This window comes from Cariama cristata, unplaced genomic scaffold, assembly GCF_000690535.1.
Source record: "Cariama cristata isolate BGI_N322 unplaced genomic scaffold, ASM69053v1 scaffold17577, whole genome shotgun sequence".
Taxonomy (NCBI): domain Eukaryota; kingdom Metazoa; phylum Chordata; class Aves; order Cariamiformes; family Cariamidae; genus Cariama; species Cariama cristata.
In genome coordinates this window covers 21,191-33,998 of record NW_009628540.1, presented here as the reverse complement: position 1 = coordinate 33,998, position 12,808 = coordinate 21,191, and the positions used below count along the sequence as shown (strand labels likewise).

The window sequence follows — 12,808 nt, the reverse complement described above, 5'->3', positions numbered from 1 at the left end:
CAGGATGAGGCAGAGCCAACGGCGCAGCCGGCACCGCAGAGCCCGGATGGAGGGGAAGGAGCCGGCCGGCACCCTGGGAAGCCGCTCAGCCAGCCAGGAGATGGGCCTGGAGGAGGCCAGCCCCACGGAGGGGGCGCAGGATGGGGACCGGTGTGCGGACGTGGCCGCAGCAGAGGCACTGATTCAGGGGGAGCCGGAGGAGAGTGGGGAGCCCATCAGGTTGGTACCCGGGGAAGGCATCTTGCAGTTCCCACAGCTTCTTGTCCTCTCCCCGATCTCCTCACATCTCTTTTCTCCCACATCCCTTCTGCAGGACAAATGGGGTCCCTGCTGGCGATGCCGAGCTGGTCGGGACCGTTGAGGAGGGGAGCCCCCCACAAGCGGTACCTGAGCCCCCCCAGGGGAAGACGGACAGCCTGATGGAGCAGGACTGCAGCATAGTGAGCAAGCGCTGCTGGAGGCCAGCCGTACGGTCAGCCGGAGCGAGCCCGACCTCTCCTCCATCACCCCCAACACCGAGAAGGCCACGGAGAGCACCACCATCATGATCGATGTCCACGACTCCGCTGTGGTACAGAGTGAGGACCCGTCTCTCTTTCCTGAGCCCCTCTCCCAGCCCTCAGGGACCCTGCAGGGACGGAAAGCCGTTTGCACGGCTTTTCCTATCCCCATCCGTCAACTGGCGGGGGGGCTTTCCTTGCTGCTCCTTGCAGCACCTCCCTCCAGCACTCCAGTCTGGCAGGGGAGCCTGAATGCAATGCTGATCTACCACCTTGCCTTGGAGAGCTTCTCCCTTTCTCACCTCCATCCCACCCGCCCCTTCGCCTGATCCCTCCTTCCCCCTTCCTCTCCACCCAGGCAAAACACTCGCATCCCCTGTTTTTCCTAACACATCCGCAGCCTCCGCCCAGCTCGCTGCCGCCCAAACCCCTTAACAGCATCCTCGCTGTCAAGGTGAGCTGCTTTAAACGGTGTTATTAATTAAACAGCACCGTGAAAGCTGGCCTTGTTAAAACCCGTGTCGTCTGCTTCATCCCAGCAGCTCGTGTCTTTTCTTCCCTTCTGGTCCCTCTCCCGGTAATGGCACGGAGATGTAAAGCAGAAACTAGGGGGGGTTGCATTCCCCAGGGTGGCAGGGACACCCCAGGGTGCCGTCTGGGTGCAAGGCCGGGCAAAGGCTCTCGCTTTTCTGCAGTTAGCAACAAGACAGACGGCGAAGCCAGCCCCTTAAAGGAGGCTGAGACCAAAGAGGATGAAGAGGAGATGGAGAAGAAGAAGCGGAAGAAGGAGAAAAGTGAGACGGGCAAAGCGATGGTGCCGCACAGCTCCATGTTCATCTTCAGCACCACCAACCCGTAAGACATTTTTTGGACTGTAGGAGTCCGGGGCTGAGGAGGGCTGCAAGGGGAAGGACCCCTGGACACCACTGAAAGCAGGGGATCTTCTTGGGAAGGGGACTGAATAGTTGCCAAAGAGCCTGGCTAACCAGGCACGGCGTTCCCCAAGCCCTGGCAGCGCTCTCCTTCTGTGCCACCCATGCGCATGGTTTTCTCTCTCGACTCCTGATTGCTAGCTGTCATTTTTATTCACTGCTTGTTACATTTTTCTGCAGTTTTCTGCTCTCCCGTAGCTCTTACCCAGTTCCAGCAGCCTGGAAGAATAAGCACCCCAGTTTCTCAGGGCCTCTTCCTGGCTGGCTGTGGGGTGTCTGGGGGGTGGGACAGCCAAGCAAGGCGGTCAGCACACCCAAACCATCCTTGGGCTCCTTTGTGTTGCTCCTCAGACTTTGCTGCCCATCTTTCTGCCCTGGAAGCCGACGATGTGGGGTGGGTTTTGGACGTGGGCCATGCCTGGGGCATGCCAGGGGCTTACAGGCCAGGGTGCGGGCTGTCTCCCCGCAGGGTGCGAAGGGCTTGCCACTACATCGTGAACCTGCGCTACTTCGAGATGTGCATCCTCCTGGTGATCGCCGCCAGCAGCATCGCCCTCGCGGCGGAGGATCCCGTCCTCACCAACTCCGACCGTAACAAAGTGATTGAAAACTTCTGCCCCGCTCCCCCCATCCCAAAGGCAATGTAGGCAGAGGTCTTGTAGGATTTTAGCTTCCATGGTGGGGCACATGTGGGACATGGATCAGGGCAGCCAGTGTCAGAACCTGCACCGCAGCACGGGGTCGGACATTTTCCCCATCACCTTCCTTTATAAACCTTGGAAATTGCTCTCAGCCTCCCACACGTGGGGTTTAGAGCCTGGGGAGCAGACCAGGGCACCTTGTCAGCAGTAAAGTAGCTTAAACTGGGGAGATGTGGATGAGCACAGTCCCTGGTAGGGGGGAGGATGATTCCGGTTCGCAGCACGATTTCAGAGCTGCTTGCAGCATGCATGGGAAATGTTTCCCTCCTGCCTGCGCAGGCTGGGTTTACAGCTGTCCTGAACCCTTAGGGAACAGGTTGGGTTTGGGGCAAGGAAACCAACCCTTCATCTGCACCTGAGCCAGGTGAGCCCCGGTGAGGGGTGGTAATGGGGTCTGGGTGGGCACAAGTGAGCCCGTCTGCTTGGCAGTGGCTGCAGAGCACCCATGCCCTCTTTCTGCAGGTCCTGAGGTATTTTGATTATGTCTTCACCGGCGTCTTCACCTTCGAGATGGTTATCAAGGTGAGAGCCCTTGCAGGCTGGCTGCGCTGAGGGTGCCAAGTCCTGCAACATCCTTACAGGGGGTGGGAAATAGCTCAGGTGTTTGGTTCTGGTCCTAAATTTGGATGATGGAGACCTTAAAGCCAAGTCCTTAGCAGTGGGAGTCGAGAGTGCTCAGCACCGCTTTTATCAGCCTCCAGACTCCCACAAAATATGATGCTCTTTGATATATAACCAGGGCACAGGGATGGGTCTGCTGCTCCCCAGCAGTGTCCCTGTCCCCCAGCACATCCCACCTGTGGCCGCTTCCACTTGATAGCCGAGCTGCTCATTCCCTGCCTGTTTTGCTCACTGTTTCTCCCCTCCAGATGATTGATCAGGGCTTGATTCTGCAAGACGGCTCCTACTTCCGAGACCTCTGGAACATCTTGGATTTCATCGTGGTGGTGGGAGCACTGGTGGCTTTTGCCTTGGCGTAAGTGGCTGTTGTCCTTGTTGGCTCCCTGCCTTCCCTTGGCCAGGGTGGGAGGAGGATGCAACTATGGTCTATGGCTAATAGACCCTGGTTTTTTTCTTTTTATTTCTCTGCACCCTTCTGCTCTGCTTCTGGGATGGCTCCTGGCAGCGATGCGTGGCTGCTCCAGACATTTATTTCTCCTTGTTTGCCAAATGCTGGTGAGCAAGCAGGCAGGGGCAAGGCAAGGCAAGGCAAGCTGGAGGTAGTAGGAAGAGGTTGGTGGTGAAAGTGGACTTGAAAGAGGGCAGAAGGGGCTGTTAGAGAGGAAAAAATACCTAAGTGGCAGAGTTGGAGTTATACACTTGCTACGTATCCTGGGACGCGCAGAGACAGCAAAAGGTGGAGCTGCCCTCTGAACGTGTTTGTGCTGGAAATGGTACCCCCGGCCGGTGACTTTTTCTCTGTTCTGAGGGGGAACATTGCCCTAGAGGCCTGCAGGGATGAGGATGCAGCCGGTGGGGTTTGTGCTCGCATCCTCTGCAGCATCCTGGCGAGGGCAGGGTGCTGCGTGCTTGCTCTGCAGCATATCCCCACGGAGCGTTGCCTTGCGATTGGGCTCCGGTACTGAGCTTGTGGCACCTGCGAGTCCTCCTCTACAGAGTGGCTTGATGTCTGTGGTGCCTGTGCCATGGAGGGCAGGAGCATCCAGGGATGAGTTTCATGCCGCTCTGCCCTCCTCTGTGCTGCCAGTTGGGGCAGGTGGTTCAGGGTGAGCTCAGGGAGGGATGCACCAGTACCCAGAGAGTGGGTGCCAACGTGATGCTCACAGGTAAGGGGTACCCCCTGGTCCCCAGGGCCACGGTACCCTGTTGGGAGAGGAGAAGAGAGGAGAGGCTCACACTCCTTTGTCACGCTGTTGTTCTCTCTTTGTGCCTTTGACACTGGCGACGGTGGCGTTAGTGCTGGTGAGTGGCCTGGCAGCCACGCAGACTGGAGCCCCGTCCTTGTCCACAGCTCAGGTACCATGTGAGGCTCTCGGGGTGGTTGGGTCTGAGCCCTGAGGTCACTCGATGGATTACAGCCCGTAATCCATCCCTCCCATCTCACCTCAGGCTGGGTGGCAGCTCCTTCCCCTTGCTGTCACCCACTCGCACCCACCCTGGCTCGTTGCTTTTGCCTTCCTCACCCTCCTCACCCCCTTCCTCGCCTGTTGCTTTCAGCTGCTGCTCTCTCCTTGGGAAGAGCACAGGAGAATTCAGCTTGCTCAGCACACAGATGAAGTGGCCCCTGGGCAGGGCAGGGGCCTTACCACAGACCCCAGCATAGGGAAGGGGCATGGGTCAGGTCCGCTGGCTGGGGACTTTGCTCTGAGCCCCCTGGGAGGCGACTCAGGCCACTATGAGAATGGATCAAGCATCTCCGGGGTCTGACTGATCCCTCCTCTGCCAGGGCAGCACCTCAGAGCATGTCTGGGGTGGTGGCTGAAGGGCATCAGCAGCCTGAAGATGTGCTGGCTGGTTTGAGCGGCTTTAGGAGGACAAGGGAGCCTTCTCCTTCCAAGGCATCTTTCATCAAGACTTTTTGATGGCTGAAGGAACATAGGTTAATGGCTCAGCCTGCTCCTGGGTGGACAGGTATCCTCACCACTGCTTAACAGTACCGTAATCAGAGCTTACTGTCCCCTTGCCCCCACTCCACAAAGGTGGCATGGTTCCTGGGGTGGCCCCTGGAGCCGGGAGGGTCCCCATGTGCCAGCACTGAGCACATGGGGAGGCTGCTGTGCCCCTTCCGTCCCCGCTTGCCACCTGCCTACCTCCACCCAGCCTCCTGAGGGAAGGAGAGGTCCCTTTGGGCACGGGGCAGCTGAATTCTCGAGGCTGAGCCCCCCCCGTCGGCTGCAGCACCAAACCCCCTCCCACGGAGAAGGAAGGCCTTTGCATCTCCACATACGTTTGCAGCAAGCATTTATGTCGCCTGCTCACTCTTGTAGCTATAGCTGGGTAGATATCGAGTTGCTTGTGTCATGGATGAAGGCTCTTTATAATGTAAACCTGCAGGATTGTCCCTCTCTCCCGCATCCGATGGTGGCTCCTGCTGGAGGAGATGATCTCATGGCTTCGGGGGTGAGGGGAACAAAGGAACCGCGGTGATTTCTGATGGGTTTATACATTATGAAGCATTTGTAAGAACACCTGCCTTTCCCCTTGGCAGCCCATCACCACCGCAGCCCTGGGCCACAGCGTGTTTTCCAGCTACACACGTCCCAACCCATCGCCCTCTCTCCTGCCCTCCTGATCTCGAGAGGAAAGCTCTGATGGTGGCATTTGAAACCATCTCCTTTTCTTCTCCCTCCATGAGCTCTTTGATATGGGGCCAGGGGGAGACATGTCCTCCCTCTCCCACTCCTCACCTCCACGGCGCTGGGTGGGCAAAGTGATGCCCACGGAGCAGCTCTGGCAATTACGTAGCTGAGAGCAGCTGGTGACCAGGTCCAGCACTTCCCAGTAGAAGAGCTGGGACGTGCCATGCTGTTTGGGTTTTCTGCCCCTTTTGCCTCCCCTCTATGGTTTGGTTTTCCTGTGGGGGTCCTGGATAGCCATGGGCAGAACAGAAGGTCTCTGAGCTGGTCCAGAGGTGCCACCAGCACCTGCTGGCTGTTGGTGCCACATCAAAATCACCAATAAGCAAGTGACCACCCATAAAACCATCTCTTCTTGTGCCCTTGGGGCTTGTCCACTGCCCCCTCAGAACCCTTACATCCCAAGCGAGAGGCTGCCTCGGCACATCCGTAGCTCTCTACGTGGAAAGCTAATACGTCAATCCAAATGCAGCCTAAATAAAAAGCCCAATATAAAACCGTAAATCCCCAAAGAGTTCAAATTAAATTAGCTGAAATAACCAGAACCATAACTAAAGACCCTGCTTGCTTTGGCCTCCCGTGGCACCCGAGGAGGAGGCATGGCGCAGAGGAGCTTACAGCTTTGCAGAGCTGCCGAGAGGCGGTGATGCCTACGCCTGCGGCAGTGGGAAAGGCTGGGTGATGGAAAGGGTGGTGGAAAGGTTGAGCAGTCAGTGCGTAGCCTTCGTCGTCTTACCTGGTGAGCAAGGGCAGGCGTTTCTCCACCAGAGGTACCCAGCGGAGGTGCCTCTTTCTTTGCCGAGCAACATCTCCTTGTGCCTGTCGGCACCGGCATCTGGAAGCAAAAGGGACTCTTAGGTACTGCAAAATCATCTGGTGCGAGGCTGGTCAGGACAGAGGTCTGCTATCCCATCACAGAAGTGCTGCAGAATTAAACTATCACTTTTCCAACACACCTTCCACCTGTTTCGCTAACATGCAGCCAGGGTCTGGGGTTATTTTTATGGTTCTTAAGCAATGTTTTACTTCACAGGCTTTGCCCCCAGTGCTGAGCACTCTGCGTGCACATGGCAGGGACTCAGCTCAAGCAGGGATGGAGGTTTGGTTACAACTGAGGGACCTTGTGGACCACCTTGACGTGTCCAAGCGGGTGTCCTGTTGGGTTGCAGGAGATCCCACGCTGCAGCTCAGGCTCTTAGTCAGTGGATTTCTTGATGGGGGCGATTTAGCAGAGTAAGCCTGTTTGGATGGGAACTATTGTGGCCTTGCAGGTAGGTTCACTCGGAGGCACCTGCATTTGGCTGGTTGGGGCTGAGCCTCGAGATCCCTCCCCAACTTCTGGCCAAGGAGGGCCGCGCACCCACCTGCTGTTCCCCACCATCTCACGCTCTGCAGATTCCTCTTGCAGCAGAGGTTTCACTATGTTTCCCCCTCCCAAAAACTCCAGCAGGGAGGGCAGGGGCTCCTGGCTCCCTGGATGAGTCCCTCCCTGGAGATAAGCTCCATCCTGGAGGACACAACATGGTCTACTCATCGTGCCTTTCAACCTAGGTGTGGGGCAGCGGAGGGTTGCTTTTCTTACCTTCTTTTTCTTACCTGATGCTTTTCTTACCTTCTTCCTCTCTTCTCTCTTTTTTTTTCTCTCTCTATTGGTGCTGTTTGGTGGCTGCTGGGCTGGATCGCCGACAGGAATGCTTTGGGGTAACTATGCTGGTCGAGTCACCGTGGGGTGCTGCCCTGGGGAGCGTGGAGGGATGGGTGCAGGCGGGTGTCTGTCTGTCCGACACACGTGCTGACCCTTAAGAGCATTTGCAGAGACTGGAGTGCGCTGCTCTGCGTGCCCCCCTGTGTTTCCACAGGATGTATTAAAGGTGATGTGCTCCGGGAAAGTGCAGGCGGGATTTTTTTTACAAGCAATGCAGTTCCTTGCCTTTGGAGGAGAGTGCTTTCGTTGCAGATTTCAGTGTCCCTGCAGTACCCAGACACGGTGTGAAGCACATCCAGGGCAGCAGGACATGGGGAAAGCGATATCTGCCACAGAGCTGAAGGCTCTGCCCCGGCAGGGGCTTTGCCTGCACTGAAGTGCCCCATGGGGACTTCAGCCCTGATGTCCTCCGAGGACATGCGATGTGGTTCATGCCAAGCTCAGGGGGCTGAGGAGAGCTCAGCCTCGGCCATAGAATCATAGAATCATTATGGTTGGAAGAGACCTCAAAGATCATCAAGTCCAACCGTAGACACAGGAAGACCCAGTTTTCCTCTAGGTGTTACCCAGCCCTGTATCCCATATCCCTCTTGGATCCCAAGCAAATCCACAGGAGGTTTCCTGAGATCTGAAGAGGTCCCTCCTCAGCCGATGTAAACCACTGCAGTTGTTGTCCTCGGTGGCAGCTTGCCCCAGCTGAGCACTGCCCTCAAATCCTCACCCCAGCCGCGAGCTGGATGCCCCAGCCACGTCCCCAGGCCCTGATAGTGAGAAAAACAGGAGACGGGAGGTGCAAAGTGAGTCCCAGGGCTGCTTGTACAGTTGCTGCCCATGCATTTGTGGGGCTGTGCTCCTAGGAAGCACTATTAATCAGTGGTTTTGTTTACATCTTTTCATGATTAAGCCCATTACTGTGCTCCCTGTTGCATTCACCCTCACAAAGGAGCTGTGTAATTTGGAGCATCTGGTGTTGCAAGTTATTTCCTTGACGTTTTTTGAGGATGCCTGGTGGATCCGAACTGTGCCACCTTCACTAGGACCTCTCTGCTCCATCCTGGGTTCAAGCCCATGGGCTTAAGTTAAAAGACAAGAAACAAAAAAACCCTGACAATGTGCTTGGGATTAATCATCATATTCAAGAAATGAGGGTCACGAGGGGGCTTGTCTAAATAATTCTACTGGTAAGCTCTGCCTCCCTCAGCTAACTTGGGGTGGAGGCAAGTGCAGCCCTGATCTGGAGAGGGACGCGAGGGCTGAGACGTTACATGCATGAGAGAGGGGACCAGGCTGACCACGTTGGGTAGCGCTGATGGAATAAGGCAGAAAGCTGTAAGAGACAGCATTTGTGTGAACAAACCAAGCACAGAGCAGGTGCTTCCCTAGGTGAATGTAAGGACCATGAATCTCCAGTTTAAACCAGGACGGAGAACCCTTTGTGAGACACCTGCATGTAGACCCCATGGAGTGCATCTCCCTCATTTTGTTATGAATTTCTTGTAACCAGTAGTAACGATAGAAAACGATTTGCAATGGTCGGGGCTTTTTGCAAACCTCATCTGCAAATGGCACACGCCTGTAGTAGAGAAGCAAACCTCCTGGCCCTGTGGAGTGGCATGGCTTGGGGACGTGGGGAGGGCAGCTGCCCTTCCTCAGGGAGAGCATTGCATCGCCTGCCCCAGCCCTGGCATCGTACTGCTTCCCATAACAAGGGGATTCGTTAAGGTCATTGCTCCCCAGCGAAGGGGAAAGTTGCTAATCCCGAGGAGGAGAGAATTGTTTTATTTTTTCTCTCTGCCAGCTGTCAGCGCGTGTGTTGGAGGAGACTCATTTAGGTGGGCTGAGAGCTCAACAGTCACACGTTTGTGGCCCTCCTGTTCCCATCCTCATGCATGCTGGGGTGGGGGAAGTGTCAGCAGTTGAAAACCCCAGAGCATCCAACCTTAGGTCTGCAAGGTTATTGTCTCTCTCTTTCATTTTTGGGTGCGTGTGCCTCTCTCCGACGTGGTAGGACCAACAAAGGCCGGGATATCAAGACCATCAAGTCTCTCCGTGTGCTACGGGTCTTGAGGCCCCTGAAAACCATCAAGCGACTGCCCAAGTTGAAGGTAATGATCCCCATCTCCTGCCTTACGTCTGTCTTCTCCAGCGTGGACTGGTGGGTGCAGGGACCATGCACATTGATTTGCATGGTGATGAACAAGTAGCTTTCAAATCATTTACTGTGTTTTAGAAGCCCTGTTTTCAAACGCGACGCCCTTCAGGCTGCTTTACATCTGGAGGTGCAATGAGTTGTTAAAAGAAAGCCTGGATCTCTCCAAGGTGTTGGAGTTATGTGCCAGGGAAAGTGGGGCCGGAGTGGACACAAGGCAGCATAGCCGAGATGCTCTCCTGACCAAACAGGCTGCCCCAGCTTTGGGAGAGCTCAGATCTCTTCTCAAAGTTCATGATCTTTCCCACCAGAGGAGCTTGCAAACAACTGGGTCTTTGGGTGCTGTGCTGTCATGGTGTTGCACCAAAGGGGCATTTCCCATCTCAGTAGAGGGATTATTTGTGTAGTGCAGGTCGGATTATGGGTTTCCCTACCTTAGCTGGTGAGGTGTAGAGCCAGAAAGGAGTAAGAGACCAAGGAAGCCCTGTGTTTTTTCTTACAAGGGGTTATTTGACTGATGGATGAGACCCAGGGTAGCACCCCAGAGACATGGGTTTTGACCCCAGCTTTTCTTCCCGATCAGTGGATGGATTCAGCCCATGTCAGTTCATTTCTGGACACCTCTGTCTCCACCATGAAGCAGGGACAAGGACATTTCTCTCTTTCTGAAAGTGCTGTGAGAACTAGGGCTGAGAGCGCAGCCTGGGGAGGTGCTGCTATTGCAGGCGGAGGTATTTGCTCTGCCTTGTTATTCGAGGTGATGTGAAACAATGTAGGGTTTACTAATTGGTCTTGAGCGCTGCTAATTGCATCATTGGGGCGGTCCTCTGTCTGCTACTCTGGTTGCAGAGAACATTGAGGATATAAATATCCATCCCTGCTGCTGTCTCAGGGGCTGCTCGGTGTCTATGTGTGTACTGGAGGTACTCTGGGTGTTAAACTTGTTCATAAAATAGCTCTTTGCCTGGGAGAAGGTCCAGCTCTTTCCTCCTTTCCCCACCAGGAGTGGGAAATGTCTTTCCACACGGTAGTCTGGGTTTGGTCCTGCCCTTTGCCAAGACTGTGGGTTCCCCAAGGTGAGCTATGCCCTCTCCTGCAGGCCGTCTTCGACTGTGTTGTGACTTCCCTCAAGAACGTCTTCAACATCCTCATTGTCTACAAGCTCTTCATGTTCATCTTTGCTGTCATTGCCGTCCAGCTCTTCAAGGGGAAGTTTTTCTACTGCACTGACAGCTCGAAGGACACGGAGAAGGACTGCATGTAGGTGCCCTGTTCAGTAGGTCCAATGCTGCTGACACCTCTGGCAAAGGCAGGGTGCTGGGTAATGTCTTCTATGGTTCCCGGTTAAGTCCTTGGTCATGACTTGCTCTTGGCCATAGTCTCTTGGGGTGGATGGCATGGGCTGAGCCCTGTCCCCATTGCTGTGTCAGTGCTGTGCATCCTTGCATGGGATGCGGGATGCAGAGCCTTATATTTTGCTCGTGTTCTCTTTCCTCCTCCTCTTTTCCCTTTTGCTTTCCCTTTCTCTGCTTCTCCCCAGTTGTTATCCAGCCTCTCCCCATTTCTCCCTCCAGCCTTGCAGGAGGAGAGGTGCCCCCACAACCGCACACACACACTGCCCCAAGGGTGTAAAGCCACCGTCTCATAGTCTGGCAGCGTAAAAAGCAAGGTCACTGCTCTCTCCCAACCTTGCAGAGGCAACTATGTGGACCATGAGAAGAACAAGATGGAGGTGAAGTGCCGGGAATGGAAACGCCATGAATTTCACTACGACAATATCATCTGGGCTTTGCTCACCCTGTTCACAGTCTCCACTGGCGAGGGGTGGCCCCAGTGAGTATTCTGCTCCATCTGCCCCCTTGAATGGGGGTGATCGCAGCCCCGTTGGGGTGCTTGGGTTAATAACTGGCTACACCCAGGGGGGATTGAGAGAGGAACTGCTGGGCAGGGAGGAGGAGAGGAAGGATGAGAAATGATGTCAGGACAGGAGAGCTTTTAGTCCCGATATGAGGCCGGGACCGTGGTTGGGGTTAGCTTCTTCCTTCAGGGAGTGAAAAGTGGATAATCCCTTCTCCTATGTGGCCCTGAGCTGTATTTTAGGTCAATTTTAGGGATGAGCATAGGACTAGACCTCTCTCTGTGCTTGTGTGATCTTGGGCATTTTTTTTCCTCTGTGTGTAGCACACAGGAAAATCCATTTTCCATCAGGGTCACAGGCAAAGCACTGTAAAACAAGCTGTAGCCGCTTTAGAAGGGTTGTCCGTGTAAAGCAGATTAAGACAGAGCTTTATCTTGTGCGTGTCGGAAGTGTGGACAGACAGAGCTGGCTGTACAAAGTGGGTCCCCTGAGAAGTGTCTCACGGTGGCAGTCCTGATGGGCATATATCTGGTTGCTTTTCTTCACCTGTCTGCCCACAGGGTGCTGCAGCATTCGGTGGATGTGACGGAGGAGGACCGTGGGCCCAGCCGCAGCAATCGCATGGAGATGTCCATTTTTTATGTCGTCTATTTTGTGGTCTTCCCTTTCTTCTTCGTCAACATTTTCGTGGCTCTCATCATCATTACCTTCCAAGAGCAAGGAGACAAAATGATGGAGGAGTGCAGTCTGGAGAAGAACGAGGTACGGTCTGGGGAGGGGGAAAGAGGACGTCTCCATGGGTTCTTTGCAGTTTGGGAGCTTGGAGCTCCCTAGATGTTGAAGAGGTGTAAGAAACCTACCTGCCTGCCTGGCCCATGAAGGAAAGAAGTGTGGCAGCCGCCGTCCCCGACATCACCATCGGCCAGGGTCTGATGCACATTGTTTTATTCCAGAGGGCCTGTATTGATTTTGCCATCAGCGCCAAGCCCCTCACGCGGTACATGCCCCAGAACCGGCACACCTTCCAGTACCGCGTCTGGCACTTTGTGGTCTCCCCATCCTTTGAGTACACCATCATGGCCATGATAGCGTTGAACACCGTGGTGCTGATGATGAAGGTGAGCCTGTCCTGTTTGGGGCAGTGGGGAGAAGGAGAATCAGTCAGGATCGGACTGGAGGTTATTTTGGTTGTTTCTAGGAGATGCTTTGAGATAAAGTCTGAGCATGTATTCCCTTGGCATAGTCACTTGAAACACAGAAGGAGAGATCTTCCCTAAATGAGATGACCCAAATGATCTAGACTTCTTAACTACTGCAGAAAGATCTGGATTTACTCTGTGCTTCCTTCTTAGAAGGAGTGGCAGCTGTCATGGGAGGGGGTTGGAGAGGGGAAGGAGGAGATGGTCTTGAGGCACCCAGGGCCAGGAACATGGACCATCACAGGTCTTCGCTGGGGCAGCCATCAGCCAAGAAGCTGGCAGGCCGCCTCCCTCCTGGCTAGCAATGTTTCTCTCCTTTCCATCAGTACTACTCTGCTCCATACACCTATGAGCTGGCCCTGAAGTACCTGAACATTGCGTTCACCATGGTGTTCTCCTTGGAGTGTGTCCTCAAGATCATCGCTTTCGGCTTCCTGGTGAGTGGCT

The 12,808-nt window shown here is 54.8% G+C and overlaps 1 protein-coding gene across 1 annotated transcript in view; it reads left to right on the top strand.

Moving 5' to 3' along the window:
* Positions 1 to 12,808, top strand: part of LOC104165283 (voltage-dependent R-type calcium channel subunit alpha-1E-like) — a gene marked incomplete at both ends in the record, with an annotated part of 58,677 nt that overhangs the window by 24,685 nt on the left and 21,184 nt on the right. Inside the window, 13 exon segments of the mRNA XM_009704861.1 lie at positions 4 to 203; positions 402 to 578; positions 1,196 to 1,355; positions 1,902 to 2,031; positions 2,596 to 2,655; positions 3,003 to 3,109; positions 7,140 to 7,151; positions 9,164 to 9,260; positions 10,404 to 10,564; positions 11,000 to 11,137; positions 11,723 to 11,924; positions 12,116 to 12,280; positions 12,688 to 12,798. Of these exon segments, the coding sequence (XP_009703163.1) occupies positions 4 to 203; positions 402 to 578; positions 1,196 to 1,355; positions 1,902 to 2,031; positions 2,596 to 2,655; positions 3,003 to 3,109; positions 7,140 to 7,151; positions 9,164 to 9,260; positions 10,404 to 10,564; positions 11,000 to 11,137; positions 11,723 to 11,924; positions 12,116 to 12,280; positions 12,688 to 12,798 (1,720 nt within the window).